The sequence below is a fragment of the Mizuhopecten yessoensis genome, unplaced genomic scaffold (genome assembly GCF_002113885.1).
Source record: "Mizuhopecten yessoensis strain PY_sf001 unplaced genomic scaffold, ASM211388v2 scaffold9499, whole genome shotgun sequence".
In the NCBI taxonomy this organism is placed as follows: Eukaryota; Metazoa; Mollusca; class Bivalvia; order Pectinida; family Pectinidae; genus Mizuhopecten; species Mizuhopecten yessoensis.
Genome location: NW_018408078.1, coordinates 37,195 through 55,571, shown reverse-complemented (window position 1 = coordinate 55,571; position 18,377 = coordinate 37,195). Strand labels below are relative to the sequence as shown.

The 18,377-nt window shown below is 43.4% G+C and overlaps 2 protein-coding genes across 2 annotated transcripts in view; both read right to left on the bottom strand.

Moving 5' to 3' along the window:
* Positions 1-10,763: 10,763 nt before the first annotated feature.
* On the bottom strand, positions 10,764-11,897 carry LOC110458185. The gene has a single exon (XM_021509785.1). It carries the CDS (start codon positions 11,895-11,897, stop codon positions 10,764-10,766), a length of 1,134 nt encoding a protein of 377 aa, XP_021365460.1.
* Positions 11,898-13,573: 1,676 nt separating this feature from the next.
* The window catches only part of LOC110458182 (mucin-3A-like), a gene marked incomplete at its 5' end in the record, with an annotated part of 16,709 nt that continues 11,905 nt past the window's right edge, over positions 13,574-18,377 (bottom strand). The window contains 2 exons of the mRNA XM_021509782.1: positions 13,574-15,556; positions 15,654-16,698. Coding sequence (XP_021365457.1) covers positions 13,574-15,556; positions 15,654-16,698 — 3,028 coding nt within the window. The remainder of the gene's footprint in view (positions 15,557-15,653; positions 16,699-18,377) is intronic.

Genomic DNA, 18,377 nt, shown 5'->3' with positions numbered 1-18,377 from the left:
ACTGCACATTGAGGCTTCAGCAAGAGAGATAATGCTTTAATGATATAATGTGAACAACGACAAGCTAACAGATCAGTGTTTATTACAAGATACTTCGAAAAAAAATTGATGTTGGAAACTTGCCAACTATGATGTTGCAGAACCCCAGTAAGAATTAGTTAGACAATACCCAGTACTTCTCTCTCAAAGACACTAAAGCAAACTCCTATTTATGTGACTAAATGAAATCATACTAAGTAAGAGTTTTCTTCTCAGTTTCCATTAATGTACTGATTGTTATTTCCTTCAGATATTCACGAAAATTACTTTGGTTATCGCGTGGTTCTAATGGTCGTTTTGTGCCAAATTTGCCGGGCACGACCCATGATCTAGAGATACTGGTCACTTACACATCGACGTGATGTAGACAGTAGCTACATTTACGGTTGGCTTTGCCATACTAGTTCATTGTGGAAAGAAATTTTGGATTTTGTCTGATGTTATGGTGATTATTTCAATATATGGATATGGATATTTTTATTAAGAAGTATAATTTGTCAGCATTTTCAAGATTGGAAAAAAAGAAAAGCTCGCTGAAATAGGACGTGATACCAGCAGTTCCGAAAACGCTCACTAAAATGTCATATATGGTACAAAGCTACACCGGAAACACTCAATGAAATACCATATGGTACCAGGCTACTTCGGAAATACTTAAATGTCGTATGGTTCCCTGCGACTTCGTGAAACAATCATTGAAAGTCATATGGTACCAGGCTACTCCGGAAACAATCACGGAATGACAAATGGTAACAGGCTACACCGGAAACACTAAAATGTCATTTGGTAACAGGCTACACCGGAAACACTAAAATGTCATATAATACCGGGCCACTTCTTGAAACACACATTGAACGTCATATGGTACCAGGCTACTCCGGAAACAATCACGGAATGACAAATGGTAACAGGCTAAACCCTAGGCACTATATTGTTATATTCGGTATCGTGCCGAATGTCAAATGATAAGAATCGAATCCTGGAAACGCTGAAACGTCAGATGATACGTGACAAATACCCGGAAACGTTCACTGAAACGTCAGATGATACGGGACAAATACCCACAACGTTAAGTGAAACGTCAGATGATACGGGACAAATACCTGGAAACGTTCACTTAAACGTCAGATGATACGGGACAAATACCCGGAAACGTTCACTGAAACGTCAGATGATACGGGACAAATACCCGGAAACGTTCACTGAAACGTCAGATGATACGGGACAAGTACCCGGAAACGTTCACTGAAACGTCAGATGATACGGGGCAATTATCCGGAAACGTTCACTGAAACGTCAGATGATACGGAACAAATACCCGGAAATGTCCACTGAAACGTCAGATGATACGGGACAAATACCCGGAAACGTTCCCTGAAACATCAGATGATACGGGACAAATACCTGGAAACGTTCACTGAAACGTCAGATGATACGGGACAAATACCTGGAAACGTTCACTGAAACATCAGATGATACGGGACAAATACCTGGAAACGTTCACTGAAAGGTCGGATGATACGGGACAAATACCCGAAACGTTCACTGAAACGTCAGATGATACGGGACAAATACCTGGAAACGTTCACTGAAACGTCGGATGATACGGGACAAATACCCGAAACGTTCACTGAAACGTCAGATGATACGGGACAAATACCCGGAAACGTTCCCTGAAACGTCAGATGATACGGGACAAATACCTGGAAACGTTCACTGGAAGGTCGGATGATACGGGACAAATACCCGAAACGTTCACTGAAACGTCAGATGATCCGGGACCAATACCCGGAAACGTCCAATATTTTATGCCCGTCCTCGTGCCAAGGAAAAACTAGAATGATATATTTTTGGTTTCTCAGAGGAAGAGAAACCCGCATTTACCCGTATGTTTTGATAAGACTACACAAATAGATCGCGGCAGGGGTAAGCAGTATTTCCGTGGTTTTGAGAATATCTAGCTTAAAGACTACGCACATATATAGTATAAATGCTGTTATTGTCTGAACATACCATTTATGAAATATGAGCATTTATAGCTACAAGAAAATGCAGAAGTGATGAAAAATCCCTGCTCTGTAGAGTCGCGACACCTGCAGGGTTGTAAATTGTTTTAGATCAAATAATATTGATGGTAAAAACAGTTAACTTGATCTTCTCCAAGCAGTGACGTTATTTATTGCATGATGAGTACAGTGTCTAACATTGCAGTATAAATGAACAAGTACACGGTCGGCTATTAGAGATTAAATCATCTGTACTCATGGAGCTTATGGTCACAAATCTTTGTTAGCTAAACGTTGTTATGGTATAAGCAATGTTTATGAGAAGAATACATTATCGTTTTTCTGTACGTAACATTCAGCCGCTTCTAAGGGATAGCATCGGTGCTGTCGCTGGATTCTGACGATATCAATTTCTTACGCCATCTCTGTCAATGCAGCGGCATCATGCTAAACAAAAGAAATATCATTAAACCCAAATGTTTATTTTATAAAACGAAACGAGCAAGTGAATGTAAACCGCGGTTGTAAACCATACATATCTTAACTCAAATTGCAGACATAAAATTCCTCATTAACGAGAGGCTATATCCGGTACAGTATGGTCAGGTACATTAACGAGAGGCTATATCCGGTACAGTATGGTCGGGTACATTAACGAGGGCTATATCCGGTTCAGTACGGTCGGGTACATTAACGTGAGGCTATATCCGGTACAGTATGGTCGGGTACATGAACCGGAGGCTATATCCGGTACAGTACGGTCAGGTACATTAACGAGAGGCTATATCCGGTACAGTATGGTCGGGCACATGAACTGGACCAAACTTTTGTGTTTAGAATGTCATCACTACAATAAAGAAGCAAGCGCAATGAGATGTTGTTAAATATCCATTGAACTACTCTTTTTGTTTGCACTGTGTCGTCACATTTCGTGTGGATTATGTCGAGCGCTGTATCGTCCCATTTCGTGTGGATTATGTCGAGCACTGTGTCGTTACGTGCCACGTGTATTCCTATGTCGAGCGTTGTATCGTTACGTGCCACGTGTATTCCTATCTCGAATGTCTTATCGTTACGTGTTACGTGTATTCCTATGTCGCGCACTGTGTCGTTAGGTGTCACGTGGATTCCTATGTCAAACGTCTTATCGTTACGTGCCATGTGTATTCCTATGTCGAGCGCTGTATGGTCACATTTCGTGTGGATTATGTCGAGCACTGTGTCGTTAAGTGCCACGTGTATTCCTATGTCGAGCGTTGTGTCGTTAAGTGCCACGTGTATTCCTATGTCGAGTGTCTTATCGTTACGTGTCACGTGTATTCCTATGTCGAGCGTTGTGTCGTTACTTGTCACGTGTATTCCTATGTCAAGCGTCTTATCGTTACGTGCCACGTGTATTCCTATGTCGAGCGTTGTGTCGTTACGTGTCACGTGTATTCCTATGTCGAGCACTGTGTCGTTACTTGTCACGTGGATTCCTATGTCAAGCGTCGTATCGTTACGTGTCACGTGGATTCCTTTGTCGAGCGCTGTATTGTCACATTTTGTGTGGATTATGTCGAGCACTGTGTCGTTACGTGCCACGTGTATTCCTATGTTGAGCGTTGTGTCGTTGCGTGCCACGTGTATTCCTATGTTGAGTACTGAGTCGTTACGTGTCACGTGGATTCCTATATCAAGCGTCGTATCGTTACGTGTCACGTGGATTCCTATGTCGAGCGCTGTATTGTCACATTTTGTGTGGATTATGTCGAGCACTGTGTCGTTACGTGCCACGTGTATTCCTATGTTGAGCACTGAGTCGTTACGTGTCACGTGGATTCCTATGTCAAGCGTAGTATCGTTACGTGTCACGTGTATTCCTATGTCGAGCTTTGTATCGTCACATTTCGTGTGGATTATAGTTATAGTTATAGTTATTTTCCAGTACAGGAACAATATGTTCCTCTACACCGGACTCTATTATACATGTAATATGTTCTCATGTTTAAATATTAGAGTTCACTTCCATCTATTGTTGCCTTATAATTATAACGTATTTCCTGATTTTTTCATATTTTGTCCAGTCTATTCTTGAAAGTGTTTATATTAGGTGCCGATGCAACGTCCACGGGAAGACCGTTCCACATTTTTACAGTTCTAATACCAAAGCTGTTTTTCCTTAGTGTAGTTTTGAATTGTTGCAGGAAGATCATTTTTGAATTCCTCCTACTGCTGTGACGCGTTGTTACATCCTTCCAAAGTTTGATAAAATTACAGGATTCCCTGTCGTATATTCCGCTTATTATCTTATATAGTTCAATCATATCCCCTCTAGCCCTTCTGTATGATAGTGCTGGGAGTTCCAGCTTTTGCAGTCTTTCTTGGTATGTTAAGTTTTTCATCCCCGGTAAACTCCTAGTTGCTCTGCGCTGCACGGCTTCAACTCTATCAATATCTTTTGCTTTATACGGTGCCCAAACAGAACAAGCATAGTCAAGTTGTGATCTTACTAAACATTTGTATAACGGGAGAAAGGTGGTATAATTCATAAAATTAAAAGTTCTTCTTAACAGTCCGAAAATTTGGTTTGCCTTTTTTACTTTTTCGCTGATATGGTTTTCAAAACTCAATTCCGAGTCTACAGTAACGCCAATATCTTCTGTTTTCTTGTAGATTGTTCCCAAGTAATTGATACGATCCCGTTGTTCCTTCTATGGTTTTTGTAGATCGGCCGACGTGCATATGTTTGCATTTTTCTGGGTGCATCCTTAGTAGCCAAGTGTTGCTCAAGGTCCCCATGGTGTCCAGGTCCTTCTGAAGTGCGTATTCGTCCTCTTTCTTTGTTATTATTTTAAATATCTTAGTATCGTCTGCGAACAAGTACATGTCTGAGTTTGTTACATTTGGCAGATCATTTACAAATATGACGAATAGTAGTGGTCCGAGCACTGATCCCTGGGGAATTCCTGATGCAACATCAGTCCATTCTGAATGTACTTCCTTTACTGATACCTGTTGTTTAAGTCCGCTTAGAAAACCTGCTATCCACTTAATCGTTTGGCCTGAGATAGTGTATGAGTGTAACTTGTTTATTAAACGTCTGTGTGAAACAGTATCAAAAGCTTTTTGATAATCCATGTATATACAGTCCACTCCAAATCCCTTAATCCATCGCATCAGTCCATTTGTCCAATAGCTCCAACAGCTGCAATGATGTTGATCTTCCCGATATAAAACCGTATTGTTTTGGGGAGAAGAAATTGTTTGCTCTCATAAATTTGTTGATGTGTTCTCGCACAATTGTTTCCAATACCTTGCATACGACTGATGTCAGGCTGACTGGTCTGTAATTTCCTGCGACACGTTTGTCTCCCTTTTTGTAGATTGCGCACACACGAGCCTGTTTCCATTCATCTGGAATATTCCCTGTTTCGAGTGTTTGGTTGAAAATAATTACGAGTGGGTGCGCCACTGCAACTGCAGAGTTCTTTAGGAACTCGGGGTGCATATTGTCCAATCCCGGCGATTTGTTCGATTTTAAGTTTTGTAATACCTTGATAACTTTTTCACTGTCTATTTTAAGCCATGGCATATCACTTTTGGTTTCCTTTGTTGGTAAGGTAGGGGTTTCCCCTCCATCCTCTTGTACATACACGCTCTGGAAGAAGTTGGCTAGTATATCTGCTTTCTCTTTGTCCGTGGTGACTTTATTTGATTTATTGTCTTTCGGATTTTCATATAGATCTCCAATTTCCACTTTTGACTTTGATTTTGAGTTAATATATTTCCAGATCATTTTGGGGTCCGATTTTGCCTTTGTTGCCAGAGTCTGCTCATAATCCTTTCGTAGTTTCTGAGTCAGCTTTTTAACCTGGTTTTGGACCTTGTAGTATTGCTGTTTCACTTCTGGGTCATTTGTGGCGGCCACTTTTTTCGACAAAGCATGCTTCTTTCTATTTTTTTCGAGTGTTTCTTGGTCCACTGGAAATGTGTGCTTGCTATTTTTGTGGGGTTTGATGGTCTTTGTTGGTACAGATTTTTTTTTATTATTTCTTGTATTTTGTTCCTGAATATTGACCAGTTTTCATTGGTGGTGTTCTGTTCTTTCATTTCACTTTTACAATCAATATTCATAATTTCGTTGTTAATTTGTTCGTAGTTTCCCTTGTTTTCGCATATTTTTGTTGTGTTTTTACCTGTTACAGAAGTTTTACATTTAACATCTAGAAGTAGAACCTTGTGGTCACTTTTCCCTAAGGGGCTTTGATATTCTATCGACGAAACAAAATTCTCCTCATCTGTAATAATTAAATCCAAAATATGGGATGTATCTTTCCCTCGCCATCTTGTTGGTTGTTCGGTTATTTGTGAAAGGTAATTGTCCTGTAGACATTGAACAAATTTGTATTCTTGTGATTCAGTGCTATCGCCTTTGTTATTCCACGTTTCCCAATTGATGTCGGGGTAGTTAAATTCTCCCATAATAAGTAAGTGGGAGTCTCCTAAACTGGTAACAAGCTTCTCAGGTTATTATTGTTTTCTTCAGTTCCGCTGTCTGATCTGTATATCAGGCCAATTAGTATTTTTTCTTGTGCATTTAAAATTATTTCAACAAAGATGTTTTCTTGGAATGTTGTTTTTAAAATGATTTCCTTCGCTAGAATCGATTTGTGTAAGTAAAGCAGCATACCCCTTCCAATTTTGTTGTCAATGTGTTTCTCAACATAGTATAATCTGTGTTGCCCTCTTTTGCAAATTCTTGTGTTTTCATATTTAATGTTCTGATCTTGGGCTTTACCTCTGTGATTCCAATAATTTCAGGTTTTATCTGGTTTACTCTCAAGGTTAGTTCTGAAAGTTTATTTTTTAATTGATCTGCATTTGTGTAGACGCATTTTAAATTATTAAACACAACATTTCTTTCTGAATTCGAGGTGTTAGTCTGGTTATTTACAATATGTCGTTGATTTTTTCTTTGAGCTTCATCCTCTCCACTCATTGGCTCTGGATTTTGATTGGTATTCTTGTTATTTTCCTGGCCCAAGGGGGGCCCCGGACTTTGTAGGTGAATTCCCCCAATGGATGTTCGCTGTTCTTCAGTTTGGCTTGCTCCCATAGTTGTTTTTCATTTTCCCTTTCAGCCTTTGTTAGGTCATTGCTTATTTTTACGCTTTTAAAGTTGTCCTCTTTCCCTAGGTTCTTTATATTATTGAAAAGGGTTCTCTTGACTTCATGGCTGCCAAGGGAAACTAACAGATGCCTCCCTTTCTTATTCTCCTGTTCCTTGTTAAATTTTCCTAATCTTACTGCATTGATTATGTCTTTTCCCCCTTTAATGGCGTTGCATGTTGTTAGTATGCTCCTAATGATTCATGTATCGTGATCTTCCCTTTCCTCTCTTTTGGCTGATGTATGTTCTGGAACACCGTATAATACGATATTGCATTCCCTTGACTTTCTATCATTTATTTCCGACACAATGTTCGTAACGTTTTCTGACGGGGGCTGTGCCATGGGTTTTAAACCCGTTGCCAGCTTTGGCCATTCTGCTTGGTTTAAGTGTTCCTTTCCTGGGACTACCATCTCCTGTATTATTTTGCGAACTGCATCCTCATCACACTTTTTGCTCATGGCCTCTTCTAGTTTTATTATTCTGTCCTCGCAATCCTTCCTGATATCCTGGCATATTTCCACCAAGCTCAAGTCCCCCACAATGCGTTTCTGGACAACTCCTTTACATGCAGCACAGAACCACATAGAGTCCGACGTTTGCAAGAACTTGTACTCGTTGCTCGTTTTCCCCAGACATCCAATGCAGTGGCGTGCACTACATCGTTCGCATTCCAGCAGCTCGGCGTCCGGGTCGGCGAGGAGTTGTTGCAGTCCGTGCATGTCCACCCACCTTCCTCTCCATCGCTATTATCATTTAAATTACCAAAGTCTGTAGTAAAGGCTGCAGACGGTGATTCTGACCTCGACTTTAGGCCGGTTTTTGAGCCGGATTTTACCGACGAAGGCCTTCCCCGGGTCTTTTTCTGTACGTTTCTAGGGCCGCTAATTGTGACGCCGCCATCTTTCTTTGGCGCGGTTAATGACATGACTCCCTGATCGGTTGTTATGCTGTCCTTACGTCAAAAATGGCTGATTCTTTGCTATGCGGGCCTTCAGGTGGCCGTTAGCAGCACACCTGACTAGTGGCAGCAGTCTCTCCTTCTTATAACCTTAGAATTTTGCTGTTTGCTTGGCTCCCGAATTAACCTATTGTCACCTCTTTCACGTGACGGGAAGTTTCCGGTTATGTCGAGCACTGTGTCGTTACGTGCCAAGTGTATTCCTATGTCGAGCACTGTGTCGTTACGTGTCACGTAGATTCCTATGTCAAGCGTCTTATCGTTACGTGCCATGTGTATTCCTAGGTTGAGCATTGTGTCGTTACGTGTCACGTGTATTCCTAGGTTGAGCGTTGTGTCGCTACGTGCCACGTATACTCCTAGGTTGAGCACTGTGTCGTTACGTGTCACGTAGATTCCTATGTCGAGTGTTGTGTCGTTACGTGTCTTGTATATTCCTAGGTTGAGAACTGTGTCGTTACGTGTCACGTAGATTCCTATGTCGAGCGTTGTGTCGTTACGTGCCACGTATATTCCTAGGTTGAGCGTTGTGTCGTTACGTGTCACGTGTATTCCTAGGTTGAGCGTTGTGTCGTTACGTGCCACGTACATTCCTAGGTTGAGCACTGTGTCGTTACGTGTCACGTAGATTCCTATATCGAGCGTTGTGTCGTTACGTGCCACGTATATTCCTATGTCGAGCACTGTGTCGTTACGTGTCACGTGTATTCCTATGTCGAGCGCTGTGCCGTTACGTGTCACGTGTATTCCTATGTCGAGCATTGTGTCGTTACGTGTCACGTGTATTCCTATGTCGAGCGTTGTGTCGTTACGTGTCACGTGGATTCCTATGTCGAGCACTGTGTCGTTACGTGTCTCGTGTATTCCTATGTCAAGCGCTGTGCCGTTACATGTCACGTGTATTCCTATGTCGAGCATTGTGTCGTTACGTGTCACGTGTATTCCTATGTCAAGCGTCTTATCGTTACGTGCCACGTGTATTCCTATGTCGAGCGCTGTGCCGTTACGTGTCACGTGGATTCCTATGTCGAGCACTGTGTCGTTACGTGTCACGTGTTTTCCTTTGTCGTACGCTGTGTCCGTGGGATGCACATGGATTTGATTCCATGACTCTTTGATCCAGGCAACATAATTGAAAGGGTTATAAAACCTGTGACGATAAGTTATTCAAAATTCAAAGTGTGTCACGATTTTTTTTTTTCATTTGTTCTTTGTCATTGTGTAAAGACTTATGATGACCTTGAGCCTAGTAATGCCCATTCCCGCCTTATTTACTCCGAGTAAGTTCGTGATAACTGCTCCGATTTTAATTCCTCCTCTAACTATATCAGGCCTTTATGTAATTGTTATGTTTTATGAAGCAAACATCATCCAATATAGGATAGAAAAAGTCTGGCTATATGCCAATCCAAGAAACTAAATAAAAATTGTCTGATGTATATAGACAAACCTTAAATTGATTTAGACCACTCACACATATCAACAATCGTTTCTTACGAGATTTGACAACTGTCTGCCATTATATATTTAGTAAATGTCAGATCGTCCTAGATGGAAGTTTATGTTTTATGTTCTAAGCTACGTCGTTTATTTGAGTTGACTTATGCACATTTAAAAGACGACTAAAATCAATTCATGACATCATCAGCCTCTGGCTGAAACATGATAGTTCCATGAGTGTGCCGTACAATGTCGCTTAGTTCTGCAAAAATACATCGGGTTTACGCAAATGGCTAGATACAACGGAGCCCTATAAACCCAAATTGTCGGTGAAAGAGCAAGCGTTCTGACGAAATGTACACGTACACACAGAATCAGAGAAAGAGACACGTTAGATATACCGGGCACCGTACTGTCTCAGACACGTGTTTATTCTTAATCCTTGTTTAATAGTGTAACAGCGGAGGACTACTTGTTCTGATCATTGGATATTGGTGTGACAGCAGAGGACTACTTTTCCTGATTATTGTTTAAGAGTGTAACAGCGAAGGACTGCTTTTCCTGATTGTTGTTAAAACGTGTAACAACGGAGGACTGCGTTTCCTGATTTTTTGTTTAAAAGTGTAACAGCGGAGGACTACTTTCCTAATAATTCCATAATAGTGTAACAGCGAAGGACTGCTTTTCCTGATTGTTGTTAAAACGTGTAACAACGGAGGACTGCTTTTCCTGATTGTTGTTTAAAAGTGTAACAGCGGATGACTGCTATCCTGATTGTTGTTTAAAAGTGCCACAGTTCTCCGTATTGGACTTTGATAGATGTCTTGCAACATTTTCTTTCAGGTGTGGTTTAGTTTGAGGCTTACTTCAGAAACATTCCCATTTCCATGTTCGGTAAAACAATGTCTTGTTTTTCCATTTAAAATATAGTATACGGACGTAGCCATGCAAACGAAGTATTACAAAAGAGTTATTATAAAGCTATTGAGAATGTCGCATCCTTGCAGAATCGTCCTGAGGTGTCCTCAGTTTATTTCTTGTACGATGCCATATTTCCGTGGGCAAATTTTCCAGCTGTTTGACGTTGGTGTCTGGCAGTGTTTAGTGTATTTGCTACAACCAAAACACACCATAATATAAGTACAGTTTATATTTGATAAACACGCTAGTTAAAACAGAAAACCTCGGATACACCAATTAGGTCGGCGAGGGAGTGGATAAACGTAGCACCAATTAGGTCGGCGAGGGAGTGGATCAACGTAACACCAATCAGGTCGGCGAGGGAGTGGATCAACGTAACACCAATGAGGTCGGCGAGGGAGAGGATCAACGTAACACCAATGAGGTCGGCGAGGGAGAGGATCAACGTAACACCAATTAGGTCGGCGAGGGAGAGGATCAACGTAACACCAATTAGGTCGGCGAGGGAGAGGATGAACCTAACACCAATTAGGTCGGCGAGGGAGTGGAGCAACGTAACACCAATTAGGTCGGCGTGGGAGTGGATCAACGTAACACCAATTAGGTCGGCGGGGGAGTGGATCAACGTAACACCAATTAGGTCGGCGGGGGAGTGGATCAACGTAACACCAATTAGGTCGGCAAGGGAGTGGATCAACGTAACCCCAATTAGGTCGGCAAGGGAGTGGATCAACGTAACACCAATTAGGTCGGCGATGGAGTGGATCAACGTAACACCAATTAGGTCGGCAAGGGAGTGGATCAACGTAACCCCAATTAGGTCGGCAAGGGAGTGGATCAACGTAACCCCAATTAGGTCGGCGAGGGAGTGGATCAACGTAACCCCAATTAGGTCGGCGAGGGAGTGGATCAACGTAACACCAACTAGGTCGGCAAGGGAGTGGATCAACGTAACACCAATTAGGTCGACGAGGGAGTGGATCAACGTAACACCAATTAGGTCGACGAGGGAGTAGATCAACGTAACACCAATTAGGTCGGCGAGGGAGTGGATCGACGTAACACCAATTAGGTCGGCGAGGGAGTGGATCAACGTAACCCCAATTAGGTCGGCAAGGGAGTGGATCAACGTAACCCCAATTAGGTCGGCGAGGGAGTGGATCAACGTAACACCAACAAGGTCGGCGAGGGAGTGGATCAACGTAACACCAACTAGGTCGGCAAGGGAGTGGATCAACGTAACACCAATTAGGTCGGCGAGGGAGTGGATCAACGTAACACCAATTAGGTCGGGGTGGGAAAGGATCAACGTAACACCAATTTTCGCGTTTACCCAACATGGTATGTTTTTGGTTATTCTTTGGCAATTCCATGACATATTTGTCCAGCTTTGTCCGTGGTAATCGGTTGTACTAAAATGAAGATTTCCTCATGTTTTACATCAGAAATAATGACTTATCAAAATTTGATAAAAGTTAACTGAGAATTTAGGACAACTTTTGACTTGACGGCATGATATTCCATAATGTTCCCTGTGTGTTCCGTGCTGAGTCAAGGACCAAACTTACGTATAAATCATGTTCATATATATCATTACTAAATACATTCGAATTATGTATCTTATCTGATCTGATATTTTTTTTAAGTTTCAAAAATAATTTAATAATTGTTCACAATTGTTTTAATCACTGTTTTATCAGAAATCCTTGTGACAGTACTTTTTTTCGTTGCAGTGTGACTGTAGCGTAGTTTGAACAGCACGTACACCTCGGTCACCAACCGAACAAAATAAACTGCATTTGAAGACAGATTTAGAAGCTAAGGGCTGCATCTATCAGCAAAGAAAATAAAACAACAGGCTGCAATGATGGACTTCAACCTTACGTCATTAATCACTTAGATATAGAGCTTGCGTTCTTTTCCAAAAGCCATTTTAGAACTTGTTACGATTCCATTAGATCAACTCTATATGTAGGTGTGTTGAGAAGGGGTTAGATACATGTTTAATCTCTGACCATCTGTTAAATCATCATAACAATTCAACATATAATTGTCTGACCGGATGTGCCACCATAATCTGCGCAAGGGGATTGTGGGTGATACCGTCACATCTGTTGATGGGTTAAGTTTCATTATCGCGCAATGTCAGTGTCGTACCTAAGTAGACAGGGTAGGCAATATCGGGAACCGTCGGCACTTTCCGTGAACGAGAATCGTCCCCGATGGGAAGTAGGGTGTGTATCGTTGATTGATTACAAACATTTCTGTTAGTACGTGGTAATTGTATTAATACACTCATTGCACTGTTATATTGTGAGAAGAATGTGAAAATCTCTCTAGGGTGAATAAAACTTAATTGTTTATGATACGTCTTAAGAGAATGTGAGCATTAGAAAATTACCTAAAGGCCGGAGATCTAAGAATATTATCCCAATGTTGCGATTTTCTGTCACAAAAAGATAGTTGGGAATTTATTTTCATTAATTCCTGAAATGAATCGAAGCTAAATGACGTCATTAATTTGTTTTATCATGGCGTCCTGTTAAGCTTGTGTGTAAAGGTTGTCAGAGAAATCCAGCAGGCTATAACGAGAGAACTATCGGACGAGGAGGAGAATTCTCTGATACTTGAATCCATTCATTTCGTTTACATGTTATATTTTACACTGTGGCTAATAATAGACCAGCAGGCTGTTATAGAATGGTAATGTGAAGAGCTGCGGATTTTTTCGTCTGAGTGCTGTCAGAAAACAAAAATGCACAAAAAGGTTATTTGATGAAATAATTCAGTGTCACTGATTTCGATTTAATACTGGTTATGAAGGAACCAGGAAATTCATTATCAAATGAAACAGCCAAGTGGTCTGATGTCGACGTGTACGAAGTGGTCTGATGTCGACGTGTGCGAAGTGGTCTGATGTCGACGTGTGCGAAGTGGTCTGATGCTGACGTGTGCGAAGTGGTCTGATGCCGACGTGTGCGAAGTGGTCTGATGTTGCCGTGGGGGGAGCAGTCTGATGTCGACGTGGGAGAAGGGGGCTGATGTCGACGTGTGCTAAGTGGTCTGATGTCGACATGTGGGAAGTAGTCTGACGTCGACTTGTGGGAAGTTGTCTGATGTGGCCGTGTGGGAAGGGGTCCGATGTCGGCGTGTGGGAAGTGGTCTAATGTCGACGTGTGCGAATGGGTCTGATGTCGACGTGGGCGAATTGGTCTGATGTCGCCGTGTGGGGAGTAGTCTTATGTCGACGTGTGCGAAATGGTCTGATGCCGACGTGTGCGAAGGGGTCTGATGTTGACGTGTGCGAATTGGTCCGATGTCGACGTGTGGTAAGAGGTCTGATGTTGACGCGTAGGAATAGTCTGATGTCGACGTGTGTGAATTGGTCTGATGTCGACGTCTGTTAAGTGGTCTGATGTCGACGTGTGGGAAGTGGTCTGATGTCGACGTGTGGGAAGAGGTCTGATGTCGACGTGTGGTAAGTGGTCTGATGTTGCCGTGTGGGGAGTAGTCTGATGTCGCGAAGTGGTCTGATGTCGACGTGTGGGAAGTGGTCTGATGTCTCGGCGTGTGAGAAGGTGTCTGATGTCGACGTGTGGGAAGTGCTGTGATGTCTCGACGTGTGGGAAGCGGTCTGATGTCGACGTGTGGGAAGTCGTCTGACGTCGACTTGTGAGAAGTGGTCTGATGACGACGTGTGGGAAGTCGTCTGATGTCGACTTGTGAGAAGTGGGCTGATGTCGACGTGTGGGAAGTGCTGTGATGTCTCGACGTGTGGGAAGCGGTCTGATGATGTCGACGTGTGGGAAGTAGTCTGATGTCGACGTGTGGGAAATGGTCTGATGTCGACGTGTGCGAAGGGGTCTGACGCCGACGAGGGGTAAGTGGTCTGATGTCGACGTGTGGGGAGTGGTCTGATGTCGCCGTGTGGGAAGTAGTCTGATGTCGACGTGTGGGAAGTGGACTGATGTTGACGTGTGGGGAGAAGTCTGATGTCGACGTGTGCGAATTGGGGGGATGTCGGCGTGTGGTAAGTGGTCTGATGTTGACGTGTGGGGAGGAGTCTGATGTCGACGTGTGCGAATTGGGGGGATGTCGGCGTGTGGTAAGTGGTCTGATGTTGACGCGTGGGAATAGTCTGATGTCGACGTGTGGGAAGCAGTCTGATGTCGACGTGTGGGAAGTGGGCTGATGTTGACGTGTGGGGAGTAGTCTAATGTCGACGTGTGCGAATTGGTCTGTTGTCGACGTGTGGTAAGTGGTCTGATGGCTCGACGTGTGGGAAGTTGTCTGAAGGCGACGTGTGGGAAGTGGTCCGATGTCGACGTGCGCGAAGTGGTCTGATGTCGACGTGTGCGAGGTGGTCTGATGTCGACGTGTGCGAAGGGGTCTGACGCCGACGAGGGGTAAGTGGTCTGATGTCGACGTGTGGGAAATGGTCTGATGTCGACGTGTGCGAAGTGGCCTGATGTCAACGTGTGGGAAATTGTCTGAAGTCGACGTGTGGGAAGGGGTCCGATGTCGACGTGTGGGAAGTGGTCTACGGGTGGGAAGTGGTCTGATGTCGACGTCTGTTAAGTGGTCTGATGTTGACGTGTGGGGAGGAGTCTGATGTCGACGTGTGCGAATTGGGCTGATGTCGACGTGTGGTAAGTGGTCTAATGTTGACGTGTGGGGAGTGGTCTGATGTCGCCGTGTGGGAAGAGGTCTGATGTCGACGTGTGCGAAGTGGGCTGATGCCGACGTGTGCGAATTGGTCTGATGTATGTCGACGTGTGGGAAGTTGTCTGAAGTCAACGTGTGGGAAGTGGTCCGATGTCGACGTGTGCAAAGTGGTCTGATGCCGACGTGTGCGAAGTGGTCTGATGTCAACGTGTGGGAAGTGGTCTGAAGTCGACTTGTGGGAAGTGGTCCGATGTCGACGTGCGCGAAGTGGTCTGATGTCGACTTGTGCGAAGCGGTCTGATGTCGACGTGTGGTACGTGGTCTGATGTTGACGTGTGGGGAGGAGTCTGATGTCGACGTGTGCGAATTGGCCTGATGTCGACGTGTGGTAAGTGGTCTAATGTTGACGTGTGGGGAGTAGTCTGATGTCGCGAAGTGGACTGATGTCGACGTGTGGGAAGTGGTCTACGGGTGGGAAGTGGTCTGATGTCGACGTGGGGGAAGTGGTCTGATGTCGACGTGGGGGAAGTGGTCTGATGTCGACGTGGGGGAAGTGGTCTGATGTCGACGTGGGCGAAGTGGTCTGATGCTGACGTGTGCGAAGTGGTCTGATGCCGACGTGTGCGAATTGGTCTGATGTCTCGACGTGTGAGAAGTAGTCTGATGTCGACGTGTGTGAAGTGGTCTGATGTCGACGCGTGGTAAGTGGTCTGATGTTGACGTGTGGGGAGTGGTCTGATGTGGACGTGTGCGAATTGGTCTGATGTCTCGACGTGTGAGAAGTGGTCTGATGCCGACGTGTGCGAAGTGGTCTGATGTCGACTTGTGAGAAGTGGTCTGATGTCGACGGGTGGGAAGTAGTCTGATGTCGACGTGTACGAAGTGGTCTGATGTCGACGTGTGCGAAGTGGCCTGATGTCAACGTGTGGGAAATTGTCTGAAGTCGACGTGTGGGAAGTGGTCCTATGTCGACGTGTGCGAAGTGGTCTGCCGCCGACGAGTGGTAAGTGGTCTGATGTCGACGTGGGGGAAGTGGTCTGATGTCGACGTGTGCGAGGTGGTCTGATGTCGACGTGAGCGGAGTGGTCTGATGTCGACGTGTGGGAAATGGTCTGATGTCGACGTGTGCGAAGGGGTCTGATGTCAACGTGTGGGAAGTTGTCTGAAGTCGACGTGTGGGAAGTGGTCCGATGTCGACGTGTGCGAAGTGGTCTGATGCCGACGTGTGCGAATTGGTCTGATGTCGACGTGTGGGAAGTGGTCTGATGTCTCGACGTGTGGGAAGTTGTCTGAAGTCGACGTGTGGGAAGTGGTCCGATGTCGACGTGTGCGAAGTGGTCTGATGTCGACTTGTGCGAAGTGGTCTGATGTCGACGTGTGGGAAGTAGTTTGATGTCGACGTGTGGGAAGCGGTCTGATGTCGACGTGTGGGAAGTCGTCTGATGACGACTTGTGAGAAGTGGTCTGATGTCGACTTGTGGGAAGTAGTCTGATGTCGACGTGTGCGTAGTGGTCTATAAATATATATCCATAAATACTTAACATATATGTCTTATCTGATAAACCTACATACTAAACGTAAACGTCTTCCCTGATAACCCTACATACCTTTAACCTTTACGTCTTGCAGCATCCCCCTACATACCTTTAACCTATACGTCTTACCTGATACCCCTACATACCTTTGACCTATACGTCTTACCTGATAACCCTATATACCTTTAATCTATACGTCTTACCTGATAACTCTACATACCTTTAACCTATACGTCTTACGTGGTTGTCCTACATACTAAACCTTTACGTCTTACCTGATAACCCTACATACCTTTAATCTATACGTATTACCTGATAACCCTACATACTGAACAAATACGTCTTACCTGGTTGTCCTACATACTAAACCTTTACCTCTTACCTGATAACCCTATATACTAAACCTATACGTCTTACCTGATAACCCTACATACTAAAGCTATACGTCTTGCCTGATAACCCTACATACTTAACCTATACGTCTTACCTGATAACCCTACATACTAAACCTATACATATTACCTGACAACCCTACATCCTAAACCTATAGGTCTTACCTGATAACCCTACATACTTAACCTATACGTCTTACCTGTAACCCTACATACTTAACATATACGTATTACCTGATAACCCTACATACTAAACCTATATGTATTACCTGATAACCATACATACTAAACCTATACGTATTACCTGATAACCATACATACTTAACCTATATGTCTTACCTGATAACCCTACATACTTAACGTATACGTCTTACCTGATTACCCTACATACTTAACGTATGCGTCTTATCTGATAACCATACATACTAAACGTATACGTCTTAACTGATAACCCTACCTACTAAACGTATACGTCTTAACTGATAACCATACATACTAAACGCATACGTCTTAACTGATAACCATACATAATAAACGCATACGTCTTAACTGACAACCGTACATACTAAACGTATACGTCTTAACTGATTACCCTACATACTAAACGCATACGTCTTAACTGATTACCCTACATACTAAACGTATACGTCTTAACTGATAACCATACATACTAAACGTATACGCCTTAACTGATAACCATACATACTAAACGCATACGTCTTAACTGACAACCATACATACTAAACGCATACGTCTTAACTGACAACCGTACATACTAAACGTATACGACTTAACTGATAACCATACATACTCAACGTATACGTCTTAACTGATAACCCTCCCTACTAAACGAATACGTCTTACCTGATAACCGTACATATTTAACCTATACGTCTTACCTGATAACCCTACATACTAAACGTATACGTCTTAACTGATAACCCTACCTACTAAACGAATACGTCTTACCTGATAACCGTACATATTTAACCTATACGTCTTACCTGATGCCCGTACATACTTAACCTATACGTCATACCTGATAACCGTACATACTTAACTTATACGTCTTACCTGATAACCCTACATACTGAACTTATACGTCTTACCTGATAACCGTACATACTGAACATACTTAACCTATACGTCTTACCTGCTAACCCTACATACTAACCTATACGTCTTACCTGATAACCCTACATACTTACCTATACGTCTTACCTGATAACCGTACATACTTAACTTATACGTCTTACCTGATAACC